Here is a 24,822-nt window from a genome sequence, read left to right on the forward strand (position 1 = left end):
TTCCCACTGTTGCCTGCAGGACAGGCTGGCCGGGAGTGAGAGAAGGTGGTGCTAGGGGGGAGGAGGGGCCTGGGGCCTTCTCTGTCCCCAGTGTGCCCTGCGCTGGGCTGGGAGAGGCATGTTGGAGGATATCAGTGGAAGATGGAGGTGAGGACATGCTCAGTACTTTCAGAAGGATCCGTGCTGGGGTAAGTTGCTCTGTGCCCTGCTGGGCCAGCCTGCGGAGGGGCCATCAGTCACCAGAGCCTTGAGAGAAAGGATAGCTGCTCTGTCGTCAAGGAGGCCGAGCTCCAGCCCCAGCACTGGCTCAGTGTCCTCTCTAGGGTAGGGACATAGGGATGGCTGGCACCTCGAGAAGAGAGGTGACAGATGGGGGGTGTCAGAGTCTCCTTGGGTAGAGAAGGCACCTGAAGGAGGTGTGTTCAGGGTGCATCCTCCCTTCCTGGCGCTGTGCTGCCAATGCAGCTGGGGCCTGGGCCCAGGCACTCACTGGACCCCTTGCCATCCCCTGAGACATGGGGAGGGGCAGCTGCCTCAGAAATAGCCAGTGACTTCAGGCCCCTGGCTGGCCTGGCCCATTTCGGCCACCTCCCCAAATAGCTAGGAGCTGGTCCTGTGTTCATCCAACCCCACCCACCCTCCAGCCCAGGAACTGGCCTGCTGAGCTGAGGATTCCAGATTCCAGAGTGGCCAGCAGGGACTCTTCCTACTGGACCGGGCTCCCAACCCCTCAGGTCCTATCCATGGAGGTGGCCCAGACATTCACCCATCCCCAGTCACTCACCCACGTGCTAGGCAGTTGCAGCTGATTTTTCTCCAGGGCTGGGTGAAGAGGGAACAGAAGCACTGGGAGAGGGGTTTCCATGTAGGGGCTTCTCCACCAGGGCATAAGGCAGTGGGGCAGATGTGAGGCATAGTTTTGGGCAAGGCAGCTCTTATCCACTGAAGGTGACTCCTTGGTGGGGTTCTCAGCTGTGAGCCAGCACTAGCTGGTGCCCCTGGCAGCTGTGGATGAATGTCTGGTCATGGAGCAGGTCTGGGTGGCACCCTGCAGCACCCACTGCAGGAAGGAACCTGCCAGTACTGGATGCCCAGCCATGGAATACTTTGGAGATGAGCCCAGGCCCTGGCCTCCAGAGAGGACACTGCTGCATGCCCTGCCTGCCCAGTCTGGGTATCCAGGTGGGTAGGGCCTGCTTATCCCTGGCAGGGGTCAAGAATACTGGGCATGGAGAAACTGTCCTGTCTGGCTGAGAGCCTGGCAAGGGAGGGTTGGCATGTGTGGGCTGCAGGAACTCTGGGCATCAGCACTGGGCAGCCTCCTTCTTGCCTGTGTCCCCAATGCACTTGTAGTCACCTCCCTTCACTAGTGAAGGAGTCCCCTCTAGCCCCTTCAAAGCTTCATTGTGTCCCTGTACCTAAGAATCATGTTGCTATACCTGTGTTCGTAGAGGACCCGGAATGTGCAGGCACCCCTCTGTCCCATAGTATGGATGAGGAAACAATCAGAGGACCTGTCCCTTACCCAGGCTCTGGGCCCACCTGTAAGTTGGCTGCTACCTCCCATTGTCAGCTTTATTTTGTGTGGATCAGCTTGTCTGCAGTCGGACATCGGGCACAGAGGGGGAGGGCCGCCTGGTCCCAGACCAGCAAAGGACCTGACGAAACATTTGTGGGCCCTCTGACGCTTGAGGGGCTGGGCCTCGTGTGCCCAAGGTCTTCTGACATCTGGTGGAAGGGTCCTTAGGAGACCCTTGGCCCCAGTTCTGTTTTTTTTCTGAGAGAAAAAGGGAGACCATTGTAGCGACTATCCAGGGGAGGCCTGGGCCCCTCCACCACTCACAGCTCCTGCTTGTGCTCTGCTGCTGGCTCTCCCTCATTCCTCCCCGAGGTCTTGCTCTGGGTGGCCAGGCCTCACACTCCCTCAATGTCAGGAGAGAGGCAGGCTGGGAAACTCTCATTAGCAGCCCAGCTTCAGACTCAGCCTAGGAGCAGACTGGCCATTTTGTATCCAACTCGGTGTAGGGATGAGCCCACCAGAGGTGGCTGGTGAGTTCTGCAAGAGGCTAGAGCAGAGTGGACGCCAGACACTGTACTTCTGCCCTTGCTCCAAGGTTTTTAGGAGCTGTAGCTCAGGCTGGCCTGGAGGTGCCGGTTGGGAGAGCAGGCTTTCCAGGGGTGGGGAGCACAGTGGCCTGGGGAAGGGGTAACTGTTCTGATCCTGCCTTGTGTGAGTGTGAGTGTGCATGGGTGTGTGAAAACGTGAATGGAAGTGTATAATTGTGGTATGTACACATGTATAAATGTGTGAGAGTGGGCATGAAAGTGTATAATCGTGCGTATGAGAATGTGTAAACAGGTGTGTGTAATGAGTATGTGAGCATGACTGTGTGTAAGTGCATGAATGCATGCGCGTGTGTTTATGAGTGTGAATGTGTGCAGAGTGAGCGCTCACGTGGGACTGGGGGAACCTAGGTAAGTGACCTGTCAGTGTGCGCCTTGGGGGAGGTTCGTGGTCTGGTTTCCTGGGCATCCAGGGACACTCTCCCACACCCACACCCAGCCCCCACTCCCCCAACCCCCTTCTCAAGCTCAAGTCAAGGTAGAATATAAGATCAGGAGTCACTGTGGAGTCAGGGAGAGGCTGAGAAGCCTAGGTCTGTAGCTGACCATCAGGCTCCGTCCAGCTGGGCCACCAGGTCCTCCCTCCTCAGCCGCGGCGCTCACGACCGCCCAGCCACAGGTGTCCCCGCAGCCGGACACAGGAGAGAGCGGAGCTCAGTTGCCTTCCCGGAGGAGGTGGCTCGGCCCGGGCCGGGCGGGCCGCGCGCATTCCTGAGCCCTGAGTCAGTGCGGCCGCCCCCTCCGGCCGGGCCCGCCCCCGGCGCGCACGCCCCTCGCGCCCTGGCATTCCCGGCGGGCGGGCCGGACGGACGGGCGGGGACTCGGCGCTAGAGCCCTCCCGGCGCGGTGGCAGCCCCTCCCCGAGGCCCTCCGGACCCCCGAGGACCCCGGGTGCCGGCGGCGGCGGTGAGTGAGCGCGCCGGGAGGGCGCAGGGCGCCGCGGGCCGCGCGGGTTCCGGGGCTGCGTCCGCTGCGCGCGGGGCTGGTCCTCAGCGCGCCGCAGCCGGAGCCGCTCGAAGCGGCCGGAGCCGTGTCGGGTTTGGGGTCCAGGTCGGGTCTGGGTCCGGGGTTCGGGCCAGGGCCCGCCGGAGGCCAGTACCCGAACTTTCCTTACTGGACTTTCCCGAGCCTCCTGCGGAGGCGGCCCAGCCCCGGATTCCAAACCCGGCGCACCGCAAAAATAGCCCGTGGCCGGATTAGCACGTCCCAGCGGGCTGACCAGGCCGGACAGCTCGGCTCCAGCCCCCGCCCAACAGCTGAGGGTCCTGGGAGCGGGAGGGCCCGGAGTCTGGGGTTGTCTCCAGGCTCCTATGAGTTGTACCCTCCCCCCCACTTATGTTCTCTTTCCCGGCCACCACCGGTGGGTGGTGTCTCCAAGTTGAAACTCCAGCTCCGAGGGTGGAACTTCTTGGGATCATCCCTGTCCCAGCTGTGCTCCCTGGGGATGGGAGTCCTATGGGCACTTACAGCAGTAGCTGTGGAGCTAGGGATGGAGACTGACCCATCAGTAAACACTGACTCTGCTGGGCCGTGGGAGCTACTTCCAGAGACACCCCCCCTACCCTGTGCTCAGTGGCCAAGAGGAGCAGGCCAGGACTGAGCCTGAGGCCACTACAGGGTGCCTTGAAGCAGGCCCTCTCTTGGCTGGGAAGATGAAGGGACCCCAGCTACTAAGGGCAGTGGGTAGGGGCTGGCTGTCTGCCTTCTAGGGGCATGTCTGTGGGACTGAGTGTGGAATGGGCAGGAGGTCCCCCAGCCATGCCTGCCCAATGCCCAGGTGGTCCTGACCAGGGTTCCTTCTTATGTGTGTACAGCTTTCATCTGTGTGTATATGTGTGTGTCTGGATGGGCGGGCCTGGGTCTGGAGGCCCTAGCTCTGTGCTAGGAAAGGCCCCCACCCCTCCACCTTGGGACTTCCTGGCAGAGAAGATTCAAGGATGAAACTGGCTTTTCAGGTTTGGCTCAGCTAGATGCTGCTTCTCTCCACCCCCAGGGAACCAGCCTCAGCCCCCTATCTCCAACCCAGAGACGGGAGAAAGCCCGGGAACCAAGCAGCTGGCTGGGCCCCCTGCCACCAGGAGGTATTCTGGGCAATCTGGGTCCTTTGCCCTGAGAACCGGACAGGGGCTAATAGTCGGCACAGGAGTCAAGTGGCCCCAGATTGAAGGTGTCAGGCCCCAGGCCCCTTCCCCACCCCTCTGAGCAGCTTTCGCTGACCCACCTCCCATCACGCAGATACGCTGCCCAAGGGCAGCAGCCTTGGTCAGCGCTGGAGCTTGCGATGACCAGCGCTCCTGTCCAGCCTTAGTGTGCTGGCCAGACAAACCTCTGCCCTTGGGAGTGGGGATCACCCAGGTCTCTTCTGCCTTTCAGGGCCCTCTGCTTAGGGTCTTCTTAGTCCAACTGCTGCTCACCCCCCCATTTCTGCTCTCCCCGGATGTGAGGGGCTCCTCGATGCCGGCTCCGGTTTCCCCACTCTGGTGTCTGTGACAGGATCGACTTTCTCTCCAAGGATCAGATTCCTTGGCTTCTGCCTATTTTCTGGGTTGGATGTGTTTGAGGGTGACTTCCTCCTCCCTGAACTGAGATGCTCTGGGATGGAGAGGTTTGAGTGAGGGCCCAGAAGGGCCCGACAGCCCTCCATACACTGGAGAGCCCAGGGGTCTACGTTTTACCTTGGGAGCTGTGGCCAGGGCCAGCTAGACAGGCACACAAGTCTCTTCCACCCCAGCTCCTGAGCGGACATGGCCCGAGGCTTTAAACTCCCGTGGAGGCTCAGTGACCTCAGGCCGTGACTGGCCTCTCTGAGCCTCAGTTTCCTTATGGACACAGAAGACCTCCCCCAAGGCCTGTGATAATTCGGCAGCTCAGTCAAGGGTCGTAGGCTTGCGGCAGGTGCATCAGGATTGTGATGACTGAAGCCATTTCTGCTCTGATAACAGGCTTTGGGAACTTGGTTTCCCCTTGCAGGTCCTCTCCAGCACTATCCGGCAGCTGGTGGGTCCTAGGAAGGTGTTGCTAAGCCCTGAGGCTGTCTGGGCACCAGAGAGTACATGTGGGGAGTCCGTCAGGGGCACTCTGGGGGCTCTGACTGGTGACCAGACATGTTGCTGGGATATGGGCCTTCTCCCTCTGCAGTTTGAGGGGCTGATTTCCCAAACTCCCGAGATCCAGATAGACCCCTGATTGTCACACCCAGACTTTGCTAAAGCTGTGTCTCTGTCTACCCCCTTGCTGACTGTGACATGGACAGGCAGGTCCTTCGATCTCTCTGAGCCTTGGGGTTCCCCAGCCCCAGGGTATATCTGCTTCTGTCAGATGCAGCAAGGTTAGGGGCTTCGATTCTGGCCGTTGGTAACTCCTTGGGCCGTATCCGTCAGCTGAGCCTTTGGACAGTGCCTCCACCCAGGGCTACGCTGTGTAACACCCTCTGGGGTCATGCTGCTCTGGGCTGACGGCAGGTGCTGGGTGACATGGGGAGGCAGGGATTTGATGTGTCTGACGGATAGAGGGCACCATGCAGGTCATTGGCCCGGTCTCAGGCCTGCCCAGCTCCCTTCTGAACCTCATTTCTCCCACAGAAAAGTAGAGGGGTAATTGGAAGGGTGGGGAGGGTGAGGAGGGTTGAAGGCCTGGCCAATATCCTGGGCAGAGAAGCCCAGACAAGTGACTTCTACTTTGCTGCACCGTAGCGCGTGGTGGAGAAGGACTGGGTTCTAGGCTGCCAGACAACTGATGATCCCCGCTCCCAAGGGAGATCTGGGTTGGGCATTAGATTAGGGGTCAGACAGAAGACTGAGGGTCAGAGATCAGGGTTCTAGTGGGGAGGTTGGAGGAGCTGGCTTTTCCTGGGACCATGCTTAGGTGAGCTGGGGACACGTTGGGGCAAGTGTCCTGGGGTGGGGCCCATTGCTCCAGCTGACCTCAGTGGTGGGTGGTTCTCTGGGCTGGGCAGGACAGGGAGCCCAGGCTTGGCAGGTCTGGTCCTGGGGCCAGGCCCTCCTCCGCCTTCAGCTGCCCCTGCCAGCATGGTCCAGCAGGTATGCAGGAAGGCCCAAGTGCAGTGGTGGCCGCTGCTCACGCCTGAGGATCCAGCTTCACACCAGCCATGGCCACTGGCCAGGCCGAGGCAGGCCAGAACTTCTTCCCAGTCTCCTCCTGCCTCTTGGCCCCTCTTCCCAAACAGGGCATCTCTGAAGGGTTCCGTCCCCAGTTCCCCCCATGGCTCCTGCTCATGGAACATGCTCTTGGACCCTTTGATCCCTGGCCGCTCTCTGCCTCGGCTTTGGGCGCCTTCCGCAGGTGCTCCCCAGGCTGCAGGCATCAGCAGCCTTTCTGCACCTTGAGCACATGCTGTTTGGCAGGAACCGCTGTGAGCCCTGCTTCCCGGCCCCTCCCGCACCCTTGCACAGTGCCAGCCTGAGGGTCCCCAGTCAGCCCCAGAGCAGGGACCTGCTCCCCGCCCAGCCCTCTGCCCCGATGGCCACAGCGACAACCACCGCTCTCACCGCGGCTTACAGCAGCCCCAGTGGTCCTGTGACCGTGGGTCCTCATCCCTCAACCTCATCTCGAGTCGTGCCCCACTCCTGGGGTGCAGTGCCCTGGGGTGCAGTGTCGTTTTGTGCCCACTGTTGTGTTGGGTCCCCACGTTGGCATTTGCTTTGTCAGCAGTCCTCACTTTACTTCCAGTTGCCCTTTAGCGTGTCTCCCGCTGGGCTGGGCCCGGGTGGGCAGCCATGGGTGTTGCCAGAGTGACTCAGATGCTGTGTGACCCAGGCAGTCCGGCCTCCCTGGCCTGTGGTTTCTCCCTGCACTGAGGGGTCAGCAGAGCGGAGATGCTGTCGGGATTTCCACCATGAGGGGCTGTCTGGGAACAAGAGCCCACTGTACGCCTGGGGGAGGCCTGGACACTGAGCCACTGTCTCCTCTGGACGGGCACTGCACCCCTCCCTGGTCCAGACTCTTTGTCCAGCCCGGGCCTGCCCCTCCCCCACACCCTTGGGTCCTGGTGTGGAGCCCCCCTTGTGAATCCCACCCACTCGAGGCCCAGAAAAGGAACTGGGCACACGGGTAGGGCAGGCTGGGTGTCCTGGAGCTTCTTGGGTTACAGAGCTCCCGCCTGCCTCTGCCCCAAACACAGGGATTTGGGAGGCAAGGGACCCCAGGGGGTCTGGGTGTGCAGGCAGGGAGCCTGTGCCTCCATCATCCTGGCTCTTGTGTTCCTGGATGGGCCGTGGGCCTTTCCAGTCCCCTGTGCGTGCTCGCCGCCCTCTCCCATCTCTTTGCTTGTGCGGCCCCTGCCCGGCCTGGTCATAGGGTCAGCTCCTCCTCCCAGACCCAGCTGAAGGGCCATCTTCAGGAATCCCCCATCACCCAGATCACAGGGCTCGACCCTGCTGGCCTACGCTCCAGAGCGTCGGTGACTTCCTGGGCACTGCGGACCGAGCAGTGACGGGACAGCACCTCGAGGTGAACTCCGGAGCTGCCCTGCGCTCGGGGCTCCAGGGCTGGGCGCGCCCTGACGGAGGCCGTGGGTCCTGGAACATGTTGGAGGTTTGGCAGTACGCAGGGCAGGGGCAGGTCCTGAGACAGGAGGGAACCAGGTGTCAGGAGAGGCCAGGGCGGGGGTGGGGCAGTGGGAACCATGGAAAGTCGCGATGTGTGTGGTGGGGTGAGCCAGTCATTCAGTGGTAAAGATTCCTTGTACTGCTGAGCAGAGAGCCAGCCAGTATCACCTAGGGGTGCTGGCCACGCACAGGGAGGCTTGCAGAGAGGCCGGCCCCCCAGCACCCAGCCTGCAGGTTCCCAGCTGTGGCCCCAGGTGCCACTGTTGGTCCTGCTCCTCTCTGGACCTCACAATGGCTCCACCAGAGGCACTGGCCCATTTCCCAGGAGACAACACTGAGGCACATGGGGGCTGGGTGGCAGGGACAGACTGAAGGCAGCATAGCCACCCCTCTGAAAGGCTAAGGGGGTCCCCATCCTGTCTGGTTCCCTTCCCACAAGGCCCCACAGGGTCCAGCACAGTCTCGGGGTCACATCACCTGAATCCCCACCTGGCAGGCATGGCTCGGAGGGTACACTGGGGATGCTGTCACAGCACTGCCGGTTCTGGAGGCCCCTCTCTGGTCACCATCTGCCTCCCCAGCCTGCCTGATACTGTCTGAAATTCCACCACTGGTGCTTGAGACCCAAGCTGTCCTTCCCAGGCACTTCCTACCAGCAGGGGGAGCTTAGCATCTGCAGCAGTGGTTCTGAACCTCCCTGAGGCGCGACCCTTGACTGCAGTTCCTCATGCTGTGGAGACCCCCAACCATAAAATTATTTTTGTTGCTACTCCATAACTGTAATTTTGCTACTGTTATGGGGAAGTCTGTTTCTTTTCGTTTTGGCCCGTGCCCCTAGTGGCAACCGAACCTGGGACTCTCTGGTCCGCGGGCCGACGCTCCAACCGCTGAGCCAAACCAGCCAGGGCATTTTGCTACTGTTATGAATCGCCATCAGAAATATGTGTTTTCCAATGGTTTTAGGCGACCCCTGTGAAAGGGTCGTCCGACCCCCAAAGAGGCCGCGACCCACAGGTTGAGAACCGCTGATCGACATGCTCTGTGAAGGGAGGGCTGGTGGATGCTGACCATGTCAGGGATACATGGGCCTGGGCTGGGTTTGTGATGTGATTTGGGTGAGCGCTGGTCTCCTGGTTGAGATCCCAGAGACCTATTCTTGGAATGCCTTCATGTCGGACACTGTCTCTCCTGCCTGCCTCCATCCCCCTGTAAAGACCCCTCCATCTGACCCCACATTGTGGGAATCAGCATGGGCAGGGTGCCCAGGAGGGATTCCCAGCAGTATGCAAACAAATGCTGCCCAGCACTTGTCCTGAGGTCAGGCCAGGTGAGGGCAGGGGACAGGGGCTTGGCTCTGAGGGGGCCACGTGAATGGCAAGACCCCTGAGTACATAGTCAGCTCAGAGAAGAGGTTGGACCATAAGGGATGGGGTCAGAGCCAGGAGAAGGCATCCCTGAAGGACTCCTTCCCACCGAGCCTGTTCCTGGCTGGTGTAGCGCACGTGGGAGCTATGAGAGGTGCTGGGGACTGTCCCTACCTGGTATTGGGCCAGTAGGACTGTGAGTGGTGAGTAGTGTCACTATAGGGGTAACAGGAGCTGTGAGCAGGGTCCTGGCTCTGGCCCCGGTCAGTATAGAGCCAGAAGGAATTGTGAGTGGTATTCTGGGCTCAGCCCTGTTTGGTATAAGGCCAGTAGGAGCTGCCAGCCACGTCCTGGCCTGGCCCCCAGTAGACACAGGGCCAGGAGGAGCTGTGAGCAGTGTCCAGGGCTGTTTTTTGTCTATATAGTAGCAGTGGCAGCTGTGAGAACTGCCCTGGGCCTGTCCCTGGTCTGTGCAGGGCAGGAGGAGTTATGCTAGCACTGCGCCCTCCCTGGTCTGTGCAGGGCAGGAGTTATGCTAGCACTGCGCCCTCCCTGGTCTGTGCGGGGCAGGAGGAGTTATGCTAGCACTGCGCCCTCCCTGGTCTGTGCAGGGCAGGAGTTATGCTAGCACTGCGCCCTCCCTGGTCTGTGCAGGGCAGGAGTTATGCTAGCACTGCGCCCTCCCTGGTCTGTGCAGGGCAGGAGGAGTTATGCTAGCACTGCGCCCTCCCTGGTCTGTGCAGGGCAGGAGTTATGCTAGCACTGCGCCCTCCCTGGTCTGTGCAGGGCAGGAGTTATGCTAGCACTGCGCCCTCCCTGGTCTGTGCGGGGCAGGAGGAGTTATGCTAGCACTGCGCCCTCCCTGGTCTGTGCGGGGCAGGAGGAGTTATGCTAGCACTGCGCCCTCCCTGGTCTGTGCAGGGCAGGAGTTATGCTAGCACTGCGCCCTCCCTGGTCTGTGCAGGGCAGGAGTTATGCTAGCACTGCACCCTCCCTGGTCTGTGCGGGGCAGGAGGAGTTATGCTAGCACTGCGCCCTCCCTGGTCTGTGCAGGGCAGGAGGAGTTATGCTAGCACTGCACCCTCCCTGGTCTGTGCGGGGCAGGAGGAGTTATGCTAGCACTGCGCCCTCCCTGGTCTGTGCAGGGCAGGAGGAGTTATGCTAGCACTGCACCCTCCCTGGTCTGTGCAGGGCAGGAGTTATGCTAGCACTGCGCCCTCCCTGGTCTGTGCGGGGCAGGAGGAGGTATGCTAGCACTGCGCCCTCCCTGGTCGGTGCAGGGCAGGAGTTATGCTAGCACTGCGCCCTCCCTGGTCTGTGCGGGGCAGGAGGAGTTATGCTAGCACTGCACCCTCCCTGGTCTGTGCAGGGCAGGAGTTATGCTAGCACTGCGCCCTCCCTGGTCTGTGCGGGGCAGGAGAAGTTATGCTAGCACTGCGCCCTCCCTGGTCTGTGCGGGGCAGGAGGAGTTATGCTAGCACTGCGCCCTCCCTGGTCTGTGCAGGGCAGGAGAAGTTATGCTAGCACTGCACCCTCCCTGGTCTGTGCAGGGCAGGAGTTATGCTAGCACTGCGCCCTCCCTGGTCTGTGCGGGGCAGGAGAAGTTATGCTAGCACTGCGCCCTCCCTGGTCTGTGCGGGGCAGGAGGAGTTATGCTAGCACTGCGCCCTCCCTGGTCTGTGCAGGGCAGGAGTAGTTATGCTAGCACTGCACCCTCCCTGGTCTGTGCAGGGCAGGAGTTATGCTAGCACTGCGCCCTCCCTGGTCTGTGCGGGGCAGGAGGAGTTATGCTAGCACTGCGCCCTCCCTGGTCTGTGCAGGGCAGGAGTTATGCTAGCACTGCGCCCTCCCTGGTCTGTGCAGGGCAGGAGTTATGCTAGCACTGCGCCCTCCCTGGTCTGTGCAGGGCAGGAGTTATGCTAGCACTGCGCCCTCCCTGGTCTGTGCGGGCAGGAGTTATGCTAGCACTGCGCCCTCCCTGGTCTGTGCAGGGCAGGAGTTATGCTAGCACTGCGCCCTCCCTGGTCTGTGCGGGGCAGGAGGAGTTATGCTAGCACTGCGCCCTCCCGGGTCTGTGCAGGGCAGGAGTTATGCTAGCACTGCGCCCTCCCTGGTCTGTGCGGGGCAGGAGGAGTTATGCTAGCACTGCACCCTCCCTGTTCTGTGCAGGGCAGGAGTTATGCTAGCACTGCGCCCTCCCTGGTCTGTGCAGGGCAGGAGGAGTTATGCTAGCACTGCACCCTCCCTGGTCTGTGCAGGGCAGGAGTTATGCTAGCACTGCGCCCTCCCTGGTCTGTGCGGGGCAGGAGGAGTTATGCTAGCACTGCACCCTCCCTGGTCTGTGCAGGGCAGGAGTTATGCTAGCACTGCGCCCTCCCTGGTCTGTGCGGGGCAGGAGAAGTTATGCTAGCACTGCGCCCTCCCTGGTCTGTGCGGGGCAGGAGGAGTTATGCTAGCACTGCGCCCTCCCTGGTCTGTGCAGGGCAGGAGTTATGCTAGCACTGCGCCCTCCCTGGTCTGTGCAGGGCAGGAGAAGTTATGCTAGCACTGCACCCTCCCTGGTCTGTGCAGGGCAGGAGTTATGCTAGCACTGCGCCCTCCCTGGTCTGTGCGGGGCAGGAGGAGTTATGCTAGCACTGCGCCCTCCCTGGTCTGTGCAGGGCAGGAGAAGTTATGCTAGCACTGCACCCTCCCTGGTCTGTGCAGGGCAGGAGTTATGCTAGCACTGCGCCCTCCCTGGTCTGTGCGGGGCAGGAGGAGTTATGCTAGCACTGCGCCCTCCCTGGTCTGTGCAGGGCAGGAGTTATGCTAGCACTGCGCCCTCCCTGGTCTGTGCGGGGCAGGAGGAGTTATGCTAGCACTGCGCCCTCCCTGGTCTGTGCAGGGCAGGAGTTATGCTAGCACTGCGCCCTCCCTGGTCTGTGCAGGGCAGGAGTTATGCTAGCACTGCGCCCTCCCTGGTCTGTGCAGGGCAGGAGGAGTTATGCTAGCACTGCGCCCTCCCTGGTCTGTGCGGGGCAGGAGGAGTTATGCTAGCACTGCGCCCTCCCTGGTCTGTGCAGGGCAGGAGGAGTTATGCTAGCACTGCGCCCTCCCTGGTCTGTGCGGGGCAGGAGTTATGCTAGCACTGCGCCCTCCCTGGTCTGTGCAGGGCAGGAGGAGTTATGCTAGCACTGCGCCCTCCCTGGTCTGTGCAGGGCAGGAGTTATGCTAGCACTGCGCCCTCCCTGGTCTGTGCAGGGCAGGAGGAGTTATGCTAGCACTGCGCCCTCCCTGGTCTGTGCAGGGCAGGAGGAGTTATGCTAGCACTGCGCCCTCCCTGGTCTGTGCAGGGCAGGAGAAGTTATGCTAGCACTGCGCCCTCCCTGGTCTGTGCAGGGCAGGAGTTATGCTAGCACTGCGCCCTCCCTGGTCTGTGCGGGCAGGAGTTATGCTAGCACTGCGCCCCCCCTGGTCTGTGCGGGCAGGAGTTATGCTAGCACTGCACCCTCCCTGGTCTGTGCAGGGCAGGAGTTATGCTAGCACTGCGCCCTCCCTGGTCTGTGCGGGGCAGGAGGAGTTATGCTAGCACTGCGCCCTCCCTGGTCTGTGCAGGGCAGGAGGAGTTATGCTAGCACTGCGCCCTCCCTGGTCTGTGCGGGGCAGGAGGAGTTATGCTAGCACTGCGCCCTCCCTGGTCTGTGCAGGGCAGGAGTTATGCTAGCACTGCGCCCTCCCTGGTCTGTGCGGGGCAGGAGGAGTTATGCTAGCACTGCGCCCTCCCTGGTCTGTGCGGGGCAGGAGGAGTTATGCTAGCACTGCGCCCTCCCTGGTCTGTGCGGGGCAGGAGGAGTTATGCTAGCACTGCGCCCTCCCTGGTCTGTGCAGGGCAGGAGTTATGCTAGCACTGCGCCCTCCCTGGTCTGTGCAGGGCAGGAGTTATGCTAGCACTGCGCCCTCCCTGGTCTGTGCGGGCAGGAGTTATGCTAGCACTGCGCCCTCCCTGGTCTGTGCAGGGCAGGAGTTATGCTAGCACTGCGCCCTCCCTGGTCTGTGCGGGCAGGAGTTATGCTAGCACTGCGCCCTCCCTGGTCTGTGCAGGGCAGGAGTTATGCTAGCACTGCGCCCTCCCTGGTCTGTGCAGGGCAGGAGTTATGCTAGCACTGTGCCCTCCCTGGTCTGTGCGGGGCAGGAGGAGTTATGCTAGCACTGCGCCCTCCCTGGTCTGTGCAGGGCAGGAGTTATGCTAGCACTGCGCCCTCCCTGGTCTGTGCAGGGCAGGAGTTATGCTAGCACTGCGCCCTCCCTGGTCTGTGCGGGCAGGAGTTATGCTAGCACTGCGCCCTCCCTGGTCTGTGCGGGCAGGAGTTATGCTAGCACTGCGCCCTCCCTGGTCTGTGCGGGCAGGAGTTATGCTAGCACTGCGCCCTCCCTGGTCTGTGCGGGCAGGAGTTATGCTAGCACTGCGCCTCCCTGGTCTGTGCAGAGTGGGAGCAGACGCCTTCCTTGGACTTTCCCAGGTCACTGTAGAGCCAGATCGCTCTGAGCAGCGTCCCAGCCCTTCCCTGGTGTCCGTCCAGCAGGAGCTGTGAGCAGCACCTGAGGCTGTCCCCAGTTATGCTCTCCTGAATGTGTGACTGGGCACCGCAAGCCTCTTCTCTAGGCCTCGGTCTCCTCATTTCTAAGGTTTGGGGGTGGCTTTCTCTGTATTTATTCTAAGCAGTCGGGAGGGAGACTGCTTTTTATGTAGAAGCTGTTTTTCCGGGTGTTGGCGGGTGGGTTACAGACCTGTTGGGGTCTGAAGCTCTTTGAAGAGGCCGAGGAGTTTGGGGGTCTCGGCCACTCCCCTGGTATCCATGTCCCCCACTGCGCTCAGGGAACCCTCCCAATCTTGGATATCCTATTTTCAGATCCTTTGTGGTCCTCCTTTGGGAAGGAGGATTCAGATCTGTCCTGAAAGTGACGTTTTGTAAGGGGGAGATCGAGAGCCAAGTAGGCCGTGGTCACATAATCTCTGCCTCACGGTTACATGGCCAAGGCAGCGGTGGCCCACGTCAACCCCTGGCCTCTCTGCTCTGGGTCCTGGGACCATACCCTGTACTTAGATGGTGGAGTTGGGTTTGGGTTCAGATGCTTAGGTTTCCTGGTGGACAAGCAGCCCTCCCGGGGCTGAGCTGCTTTGCTGCTATTTCTGGGCGCATGGCACCCCCTGGTGGTCATGACAGCATCTGCGCCCAGGTGTTTTTCAGGAGGTTTTCTGTTAATAGCTCTCAGACCCTGGGAAGTCACCGGTCACTCCTCTGACCTGGAGCCTTCGCACACCCCAGTTGTCGACACAGTGGGCCCTCTCTCAGGTGGCATGATGGTTAGAGCGTGAGGTCTGAGATGCCCTGGGTACAGATGGGGGAGCTCATCAGCCTGCCGGTGCCCTCACCATCACCCAGACCTCTGCTCCAGCAGTTCCTTGTGCCAGGAACCCCGCTTTGCTAACTGGATCACCTCCTTCAAGCCTTTGCTCACATGTCACTTCACAGGGAGGTGTCACTGCCCCTGGCAACTGTAATGTGGTGATTTAGTCCCTAACACACTCCGTGCCTTTAACATAGTGTGTCTTCTTACTTATAGGTTATTGTTTGTCTGGACTAGAAGCTCCAGGAAGGCGGGGGTTTTGTCTGTTCTCAATTTCTTCATTTCTCCACCAATGTGTCCCAAGCACTTAGGCGTGGTCCATAGTAGGTGCTCCAGTATTTGTCGCATGAATTCACGTTGTCTGAGGACCTAGTATGTGCACAGCAATGTGTCAGGACTCCCTAGGCATGGACTGTGCTGGTCAGTGCTGAGCACACAGGACGTCAGCAGTGGGGGCCGTGACCGCCCCTGATGGGCTATCACTGCTTCTCCTGGCTCTGGACCCAAGAACCTTCAGCCATCTGTCAGCATTGTTATTGTCACCCCTCCCCCGGCAGTGCTGCACCTGGAACCATGAGCGAGGCCCGCAGGGACAGCACGAGCAGCCTGCAGCGCAAGAAGCCACCCTGGCTGAAGCTGGACATCCCAGTTGTGGTGCCCCCGGTGGCAGAGGAACCCAGCTTCCTGCAGGTAGGCTCTGGCCAGCATGGGCTGTGGGTACCTCCCATCCAGCCCCCTCACCACGACCCCGTTGCCCAGCCCCTGAGACGCCAGGCTTTCTTGCGGAGTGTGAGCATGCCGGCTGAGACAGCCCACGTCCCTTCGCCTTACCATGAGCCCCGCCGGCCGGCGCTGCAGCGCCAGACATCCATCACACAGACCATCCGCAGGTACCGCCCACTGCCTGGCTGCTCCCCGGGTGACGGTGGGGGCTGGTGGGACAGAGGCAGGCATACAAGGTCCCCTTTGGGTATTGAGTCTGGAAACGGGGCACGGGCCCCTCCTGTCTCGGCGTTCTCCTCCATCTTGTTCCCCAGGTCGCCCTGCCCAACTCCTATTCTGGGGACAGACTCCTCTCATCTACCACTCTTCTCTGCTCCCCCAGCACTTGCTCTCTCCTTCTCTGTCTCCCTCACCCCAATGCTATGGTCCCTGAACAGCCGACAGGTGCGCTTTGGGCGTGTCCACACTCTGCCCCTCTTGGGTTCCCCTGCTGCCCGCAGGGCCCTCCCACAGCGCCGGTCTCTCTCTCGGTCCCTGCTCAGGTACCTCGGGCAGGGTGTGAGTGTGTGAGCATCAGCTGGTGTGTGCATGGCTTGGGACCTCTCGGGAGCTGCCAGCACGGTTTGATTCCCTGGGCTCCCAACGGCAGGTGCTGGCAGCGTTTCGCTTGCATGACAAGGGCTGTGAGTGAGCTGCCGGGGCTTGCAGTGCCCAGTTCTTGAGTTCTGTGGTGTCCAAGGTCAAGCTCTCTCTGGATGAGCTGAGGGCTGAGCTCTGAGCACCATCTCTGGACTCATTGTCTCCCCACAACCCCCTCAGGGATGGCGTGTGAGCCTGGATAAAATGTGCACCTGGGCAAGGCCTATTATCTGTGGTTCTAGTGGGAATTTGGAGTTGGCTCATTGTTTAGGGATAGCCAGGGCTGGAACCCACTCATCCTCGTAACCAGACCTAGCCCACTGGACCCCAGACCCTGGAGTGACCGGAGGCCTGGGGTGGAGCATGCTGCCCAGGGGGAGGCCTCTGAGCCCCTGTGGGGAGGGGAGACATGTGCTGCCCCTTGTTGAGACCCTCCCATGGCAGGGGCACAGCTGACTGGTTTGGAGTGAGCAAGGACAGTGACAGCACCCAAAAGTGGCAGCGCAAGAGCATCCGTCACTGCAGCCAGCGCTATGGGAAGCTGAAGCCGCAGGTCATCCGGGAGCTAGACCTACCTAGCCAGGACAATGTGTCGCTGACCAGCACTGAGACACCTCCTCCGCTGTATGTTGGGCCATGCCAGCTGGGCATGCAAAAGGTATGCCCGCCCCCTGCTGCCTCCCGGAGGCCTCTCACTGCTCCCCTGGGGGGGGACATAGCCAACCTGAACAGAGGAGGTTCCTTGGAGCCCACGGTCTGGGAGGGTGGTCACATGGTCCATAAAGACACCTAGGATAGTTCTGGGAGGAAGGCCTGGGGGAGGGGACAGGGTCCTGGGATTGTATCATAGGGCCGGCTCTGGATGGGAGAGCACCCCAGGGTGAACGGCAGTGTAAAGGCACTACAGGTGGGGAGAGGGACCCCGCTGGGCTCAGTGGGGTGGGGGTGGTACCCATAGTTGTCCAGGCGCCCGCCGTGTTTTCCACAATGGGGCTTGGGTGGGCAAGGAGCTTCTAGGGTGATGACCCAGCCCCCAACCCTGCATCTCCTCCCCTTCGCCAGATCATAGACCCCCTGGCCCGGGGCCGGGCCTTCCGCATGGCGGATGACACCGCCGATGGCCTGAGTACCCCGCACACGCCCGTCACTCCCGGTGCTGCCTCCCTCTGCTCCTTCTCCAGCTCCCGCTCGGGTTTCAACCGGCTTCCACGGAGACGCAAGCGCGAGTCTGTGGCCAAGATGAGCTTCCGGGCGGCCGCAGCGCTGGTGAAGGTGGGTGCAGGGCCGGGTGGGGGTGGGGCGGCCTGCTTGCCCGCCACATGCTCACTTCCTCGCCGGCAGGGTCGCTCGGTTAGAGATGGCACATTGCGCCGGGTGCAGCGCCGAAGTTTCACTCCCGCCAGCTTCCTGGAGGAGGACACGGCTGACTTCCCCGACGAGCTGGACACCTCCTTCTTTGCCCGGGTAAGAGCACAGGGGTGTCCCCGGAGACCCGCCACCTGTGCGCTTCACGCTGACCACGCGTGTTTGCTCAGGAAGGTGTCCTTCACGAGGAGCTGTCCACGTACCCCGACGAGGTATTCGAGTCCCCGTCGGAGGCAGCGCTCAAGGACTGGGAGAAAGCCCCGGACCAGGCTGACCTCACGGGAGGGGCCCTGGACCGCACAGAGCTGGAGCGCAGCCACCTGATGCTGTGAGTGGGCGGCGAGGCGGAGGCGGGTGGGCGGAGGTCAGGAGCAGCTGGGCCCGAGGGCGGCAGGCCCCGGAGGGCCGAGGAAAGGGTCCACTTGGCTGCTGTGGCCGGGGGACCAGGGCTGGGCACCTATGCAACAGGAGCGCAGCCCCAGAGCCCTCAGACCGAACAGAATTCAGCGGGAGGCCAGGGAACCGCTCATAGGTCTGGTCCCACCTCCCTGCCACTTTGTTGGGGCTCAGGATGGCTCTTCACTGGTGAGGAGGAGGTGCAGAGTGTCCTCACCACTGCACCAGAGCAGGACAGAGAGGGAAGGTTGCCAGGGCCAGACTGCAGCAGGACGGGGGTCTGGGCTGGTAGGTGACCTGCCCCTTCCCCCAGGCCCCTGGAACGCGGCTGGCGGAAGCAGAAGGAGGGTGGCCCGGTGGCCCCGCAGCCCAAGGTGCGGCTGCGTCAGGAGGTGGTGAGCACCGTGGGGCAGCGGCGGGGCCAGCGCATCGCAGTGCCCGTGCGCAAGTTCTTCGCCAGGGAGAAGAGGCCTTACGGGCTGGGCATGGTGGGCCGGCTAACCAACCGCACCTACCGCAAGCGCATCGACAGCTATGTCAAACGCCAGATTGAGGACATGGATGACCACAGGTAGGCACGGAGGGGATGTGGCTTATTGCAGGCAAGGCTCCGGGTTGGGGGTGGGGACGTCACCTCCACTGACGCTCTACCCACAGGCCCTTCTTCACCTACTGGCTCACCTTCGTGCACTCACTCGTCACCATTCTAGCAGTGTGCATCTATGGCATCGCACCTGTGGGCTTCTCACAGCACGAGACGGTGGACTCGGTGAGCCCTGCTCCCTTCCTGGGCTGAGACCAGTGGAGTCTGGGCTCTGGACTCCCTCCTGCCCACTCCGGGGGGAGAGGGCCCAAGTAGGCTGCTTCTGACCTCTCCAAATCCCCAGGTGCTGCGGAATCGCGGGGTCTATGAGAATGTCAAGTATGTGCAGCAGGAGAACTTCTGGATCGGGCCCAGCTCGGTGAGGGGGGGGGCCTGGCAGGGCAGCTGGGCGGGGACCCTCAGCTGGCAGGAGACGGGCCTCAGCTGTACATCCCGCTCCCCGCAGGAGGCTCTCATTCACCTGGGTGCCAAGTTCTCCCCCTGCATGCGCCAGGATCCGCAGGTGCATAGTTTCATCCGGGCGGCGCGGGAGCGGGAGAAGCACTCGGCCTGCTGTGTGCGCAACGACCGGTCGGGCTGCGTGCAGACTTCGGAGGAGGAGTGCTCGGTGTGTGCCCGCCCGTCCTGTGTGCTTGTGCTGCTGCTTCAGGTGGAGCCAGCTGTTACCCTTACCGTCCCCCTGTGCAAGGTCCCTCACGTCACATTTCTTACTGTTTTTCCCCAACTCCTCTCTCGCCCCACGGCCACTGTGACGTTTTTGATTTGGGTGTGCTTTCTGTGTCTTGTTTTGAGCGTCTTAAGTTTACATAAGTGGCATTGCCTCGTATTTCCCACTAAACAATTACAAAAAAGATTCGTCCTAATTTTTATATCATTTTATTAAGTGCCAAAGTTGATACCAGTCCCTGACTTTGGCACAGGTTGTTTTTAATTTTATGCCAATAGGAACCTTGCTCTCAAGTTTACAACACTCTCCCATGTGCACCCACATTTCCGGAGTGTAAATGTATAGATTTTGGGTTGTGGGTTCAGGAGGAGCTCAGTGGTTCTGCTTTTGATCCCTGCCTTCTGGAGCCTGTGTGGAGTGAGGGGTGGGCTCTGACCAGGGGCTGCCGTCTCCCCACAGTCCACCCTGGCAGTGTGGGTGAAGTGGCCTTTGCATCCCAGCGCCCCAGACCTTGCTGGCCACAAGAGGCAGTTCGGTTCTGTCTGTCACCAGGACCCCAGGTCAGTGCTGCTGGCCCCGTCCTTACCTTCCTCCCTCTGTCCACGTCTCCCTGGGTACTGGTGGGAGAGGGTGTAGCTGTTCCCCTAGTGGAATTGGGTGGAAGGGTGCCAATGCCAAGGGCACAGAGCAGGGTCTGACCATACACTGGGCTCATGCAGGGTGTGTGATGAGCCCTCCTCTGAGGACCCCCATGAGTGGCCAGATGACATCACCAAGTGGCCGGTGAGCTGGGGTAGACATTGTTGGGGTTTAGGAGTCACCCTTATGTGGGGGAAGAATCCATACTTCACCCATCTGTGATGCCAGGTCCCCATCGTGGGACCACCCAGTTTCCAGATGCAATGCCCCTGGTCTTTGCCTAGCCTGTCCCTCCACCAACACCTGTTTCTCTGAGGAGACCCAGGTAGTCTTGGGAGACCAAATGACATTTCAGTTTGACACATGGTAAAACTGAGGCTCAGGGTGCAGTAGCTCGCCTGAAGTCACAGCCTGTGTTCTACTGTAGGAGCCCGTCCATCTTTGCCTCAACCCCCAAACAGTGTTGGGGTACAGGGTTGGAGGAGGCCCTGACCCAACTCACCCCCATTTGTGACCTAGATCTGTACCAAAAACAGCGCTGGGAACCACACCAACCACCCCCACATGGACTGTGTCATCACAGGCCGACCCTGCTGCATCGGCACCAAGGGCAGGTAGGTGTGCCTGTGCCCAGCATTGCCCTGGGCTCTGCCCTTCCCCAAGTTCCGGAATAACTCAAGATACAAAGGGTTATGGGGTGAGAATGGTCTGGACTAATCCAGGGCCAAGAGGAGCGAGTGGGGCTGAAACCCAGGCCAGGGTGGTGCAGTCAGGTGCCCCTGCCCCAGGCCCCAGCGGTGCCCCTCTGCAAGCCTTCCCAAGCCTGGCTTGACCTTCCAGGTGTGAGATCACCTCCCGGGAGTACTGTGACTTCATGAGGGGCTACTTCCACGAGGAGGCCACACTCTGCTCTCAGGTAGGCCTCCAGGGTGTGTCCTTCCCCTCTCCCCCCGCCCCGGGGAGTGCTGACCGGCCGCTCTGCGCAGGTGCACTGCATGGATGACGTGTGCGGGCTCCTGCCCTTCCTCAACCCCGAGGTGCCTGACCAGTTCTACCGCCTGTGGCTGTCCCTCTTCTTGCACGCTGGGCAAGTGACACCATATGGGCTGAGCAGGCTTGGGTGGTCTCAGGGACCCCAGGAGGCTGGCCAGGGGCTGATGGGCGGTCTTCCCTGCTGAGTGCCCTGCCCCCCCGCCCCCACAGCATCCTGCACTGCCTGGTGTCGGTCTGCTTCCAGATGACTGTCCTTCGAGACCTGGAGAAGCTAGCAGGCTGGCACCGCATAGCCATCATCTACTTGTTGAGTGGTGTCACCGGTAACCTAGCCAGTGCCATTTTCCTGCCATACCGGGCAGAGGTAAGGCTGTCCCCAGCCCAGCCTGGGAGCATCCCATTTGGCTCCCCAATCCTGCTATGCTCTGGACTGTGACGTGGGATGGCTGTGGGTCCCGGGGTCCTGCTCAGATGCCCGCTGCCCGCAGGTGGGCCCAGCCGGCTCGCAGTTCGGCATCCTGGCATGCCTCTTCGTGGAGCTCTTCCAGAGCTGGCAGATCCTGGCTCGGCCCTGGCGCGCCTTCTTCAAGCTGCTGGCGGTGGTCCTCTTCCTCTTCACCTTCGGCCTGCTGCCCTGGATCGACAACTTTGCCCACATCTCCGGCTTCGTCAGCGGCCTCTTCCTGTCCTTTGCCTTCCTGCCCTACATCAGCTTCGGCAGGTTCGACTTGTACCGTAAACGCTGCCAGATCATCGTCTTCCAGGTGGTCTTCCTGGGCCTCCTGGCTGGCCTGGTGGTCCTCTTCTACTTCTACCCCGTGCGCTGCGAGTGGTGCGAGTTCCTCACCTGCATCCCCTTCACTGACAAGTTCTGTGAGAAGTACGAGCTGGACGCCCAGCTCCACTGAGTGGCCGGGGCGCTGGGGCCACCGGTCTCCAGCAGGCTGGAGCCAGGCAGACTGTCACCCCGAGCCTCAGAGGCCCCAGGACTGTCAGCAAGCAGACCTCTTGTGCCTTGTTCACTGCTGTTGAACCTCTTGTACTTCTGGGCATTTATTACACTAGTTCCTGTGATTACCTTCTAACTAGTCTCTTGACGACCACCTCATGTGGCCAATAAATGGACTGGGAGCGTTTTAGCTGCCACTAACTTGACCAGAGCTGCCTCCTCCTTTCTGACAGGTGTCCGAAACATCTCTCCCCAGTGAAGTCCCCAAGCCAGGGGGACCCACCTCGCTCCCCTTCCTTAGAGGAACTGGTAGGAACAGTGGGCACAGGCCAATGGATGAACTGTCACCTTTTCTCACACACACTTAGAGGTGCCCCCATCACCCAGCCATCAGCTCCAACTTCAGCCCTAGGCTACCTCCCGCTCCAGGAGCCAGGGGGAGGGCACCGAGCAGATGAACCCTGTGGGCTGAGGCCGGAGGCCTCGTGGTCGTGCTCTCGCACACAGGTCCTTTGTTTCTCCACAGGCAGAAGCAGAAGACCAGCCACTCTGCTTTTATTTTCTCCTTGCTGCAGGGATCATAGTGACAGGGTCGGGTGGCATCTTAGACTTTAGGGCTCACCTGCACCATTCTCTGCCCCTTGCCTCCCGTGATGGGGCTGCGCTAGGCCCCCATGTCCTGGTACTGTGGCTTTTTGACGTTTCAAACTAAGAAGCAAAGAGATTTATTCTGTACACAGGGCCAGGCCCACAGCCCAGGCCTTGAGCACTGGCTCACCCAGTCCTACTCGGGAGGGCCCAGGGTTCACAGACAGTTCCAGTTGTGCACAGCCGGGCGAGTCCACCTCAACACTCTTCTGTGAATAGGGACAGTGACCCGAAGCTTCCGCTCGCTGGGGAAGAGCTTGGCCACCAGCAGAGTTGTCCTTATTTGGAGATTCATTTTTGCCTCAGTTTTTTGATGAAGGACACCTCATCCCGATTCCGGATACCATAACTGAATGAGAAGGAAACGTGTCAGTATCTAATCTACAGAAGGTTATGCCTGTGACTCCTCATCTGAGGCTTGTGAGAAACCAAGAAAGGACAGGTGGGAAGAGCGCGGTGTCCAGGAAGGCAGAGGGACAGCGGCCACCCTCCCACAGCAGCCTTTCACCTCCGCGCACACTTTGTTCCCTCTGCCTGGCTCTGTGTAGCCCTGACCTGTCACTGGTGAGAAGCACCAGGCCCTTCACTGCTCCTCTGCCTCCATTCTCCCAGTAGGGAGGGCCCCCAGCAGGAGGGCATCACTCTAGCCACGATTCTCCTGGTCTCACAATTCCCCAGGAACTGACTGAGATCCCTCCTTCCTGGGAGGGGACCCTAGCCCTCTAGCAGAGTATGTGAAACTAGAGGTCACAGTCCAGATGCCTCCCTGCAGCTCAAGATGTAGCCTGAACTTACTCTCGGAGCTTCTTCCTGTCCTCCGTGAGCTTCTCTCCTGCAGAGATTAGATGGTATGTCCTCCACACATAGGACCTGCAAAACAGGGATTCAGGTAAACCACGAACAGGGGGAGTTGAGCCACTGGGATGCAGAAGTTGTGTGTGAGAAGGGCTCATGGGGCATAGCCATGAGCTATACACAGAAGCACCCGCCCTGTCTGAAGGATCTTGACAGGGAGCTCATCACTTCAGTCAGTACTTTGTAGCAGAGACCAGGTGATTCAAAAGCTCATGTCCAGTGGTGTTCCTGTGGAGTCCCGCACCAACTCCCAGGGAGGGCTGTAAGGGGCTTTACTTACCAGCTGATGTGCTGAATGCCCCCTTCACGCTCCTGCCTGAGCTGCACGTATCTCTGGATGGCCTTCTTCAGATCCAGGACCGTGGCATTCTGCACTACAACCACAGCTGCAACAAGGGATGCACATGAGGGAATATCCCACAGCCATGGCCTCAGGTGGCGGGTGAAGAACCCAGAAGCCCTGTTGAGCCCTGTTTCTGATTGAGGCTCAAGTCTGGGCAGGGTGGGCTTGTGGATGGCCGCTCAGTATCCCACTGACCAGCCCCTGTGAAAGCTCAGCCTGCATGGCCTGAGGGAGGAGGACAGCACTTACGCATGACTTCTCCATCCATCTTGCACACTCGGACTGTCATTGCTTGGCCATATTCCAGGGCTATTTGGGAATTGACCTCTTCCAAAGTAACCTAGAAAAGACCAAGGGTGAAGGTGAGTGCCCTGGCGGGAACCGAACCCAGAACTCTCTGGTCCGCAGGCCAACGCTCCAACCACTGAGCCAAACCAGGCAGTGCCCTGGCTCTTTACCGCCCTAAACAACAACAAAGAATAACAAGCTGATAGTGTCCAAAAAGTGGTGCCATATTTTATGAAGGACAAGGAAGGAAAGGGATTCTTGCTCATATATTTGGGCTTCCAAGTTTTTAAGCACCTCAATCTCATGTTCCACCCATTTGTTCTATTTAAAGTCCAAAGTGGACAAAAGCTTGGAAGAAAGAAACAGAAACAGGCAAGAAGAACCAACAGCCCTGGATGCTCTCACCCAGGGGCTGGGTAGGGGGAGGTACATTGTACTTGTCAGTTCTGAGAGCCCCTGATCACCAACCAGGATCCAGGCCAGGGCCTTGGGACAAGGTTTTGGCAGCTGTGCAATGATAAACATTGTAATACAACTTTTAAAAAAATATATAAGTTAACTTTAAAACTCCATGATGGACAAAATAACATTGGAACTTGAGAAGTCATACTGACCTAGTCTTTATTATTTTGTTTGCCACTGGCTTTGTTTTCACCCCAACTTGGGTTATAAACATATTGTATTACGATGTCATGTATTCTGACTACTAGGATTTTATTTATTTATTTTTGTGGCGCCTTTTAAATTCCGCGCCCAAGGCGAGAGCCTCGCTCGCTCCACTCTAGGCCCGGCCCTGGTTAAGACCCTCATTTACGGCCAGAGGTGCTCTACAGGCCTCTGGACCGCAGCCCACGTCCATCAGCACCGGACCTGCCCATGTTCCCCTGCACGGCCCGGTCCCCTGCCCCGCACACCTGGATCGGCAGGTCGCAGAGCAGTGGGTCCTGTACCACCATGGCGAGACCCTCCTGGAACACGTCCACCGCCTCGGAGTGCGGCAGCGCTTCCTCTTCGTCCTCATCGTTCTCAGGCGCCTCCGGTCGTGTGGCCGCCGCCTCCGCGTCCGCGTCCGCCTCCTCCAGGGCGCCTCGCTGCCCCGCGCGCTCCGCCCGCACCGCCTGCCTCCGCGAGCGAGGCGGGACGCACACAACCTGGCAGCGCCACACTCGGTTCCGCCAGTAGAGCGTCGAGGGGTGGGGCTGCCGCAGGAGCCAGTAAGAAGTGCGAGACGGCCTGCCGCAGTGCTCGCCGGGAGCGCGAGACCGGTGTG

The 24,822-nt window shown here is 60.4% G+C and overlaps 2 protein-coding genes across 4 annotated transcripts; one reads left to right on the forward strand and one right to left on the reverse strand.

Moving 5' to 3' along the window:
- Positions 1 to 105: 105 nt before the first annotated feature.
- Positions 106 to 21,377, forward strand: RHBDF1 (rhomboid 5 homolog 1). Of its 3 annotated transcripts, XM_036279170.1 has the most exons (19): positions 106 to 188; positions 15,001 to 15,133; positions 15,203 to 15,333; positions 15,604 to 15,708; positions 16,250 to 16,463; positions 16,868 to 17,077; positions 17,147 to 17,269; positions 17,341 to 17,498; positions 17,880 to 18,137; positions 18,224 to 18,335; positions 18,454 to 18,528; positions 18,616 to 18,777; positions 19,297 to 19,397; positions 19,557 to 19,620; positions 19,996 to 20,090; positions 20,317 to 20,392; positions 20,463 to 20,563; positions 20,680 to 20,833; positions 20,958 to 21,377. In XM_036279170.1, exons 1-19 carry the CDS (start codon positions 142 to 144, stop codon positions 21,375 to 21,377), a joined length of 2,739 nt encoding a protein of 912 aa, XP_036135063.1. In that variant the 5' UTR covers positions 106 to 141. The 3 variants fall into 3 exon arrangements, with proteins under 3 accessions (XP_036135063.1, XP_036135065.1, XP_036135064.1); XM_036279172.1 differs by lacking the exon at positions 15,604 to 15,708; XM_036279171.1 differs by lacking the exon at positions 15,604 to 15,708 and having other exon boundaries at positions 15,001 to 15,333.
- SNRNP25 (small nuclear ribonucleoprotein U11/U12 subunit 25) lies at positions 20,479 to 24,620 on the reverse strand. Its single transcript, XM_036279197.1, has 5 exons — positions 24,467 to 24,620; positions 23,514 to 23,604; positions 23,202 to 23,307; positions 22,862 to 22,936; positions 20,479 to 22,415 (listed from the first exon to the last, which is right to left on the reverse strand). The coding sequence occupies exons 1-5, from the start codon at positions 24,506 to 24,508 to the stop codon at positions 22,358 to 22,360; spliced, it is 372 nt and encodes a 123-aa protein (XP_036135090.1). The 5' UTR covers positions 24,509 to 24,620; the 3' UTR covers positions 20,479 to 22,357.
- Between the last annotated feature and the right edge of the window lie 202 nt (positions 24,621 to 24,822).

The sequence above is a fragment of the Molossus molossus genome, unplaced genomic scaffold (assembly GCF_014108415.1).
Source record: "Molossus molossus isolate mMolMol1 unplaced genomic scaffold, mMolMol1.p scaffold_m16_p_3, whole genome shotgun sequence".
In the NCBI taxonomy this organism is placed as follows: domain Eukaryota; kingdom Metazoa; phylum Chordata; class Mammalia; order Chiroptera; family Molossidae; genus Molossus; species Molossus molossus.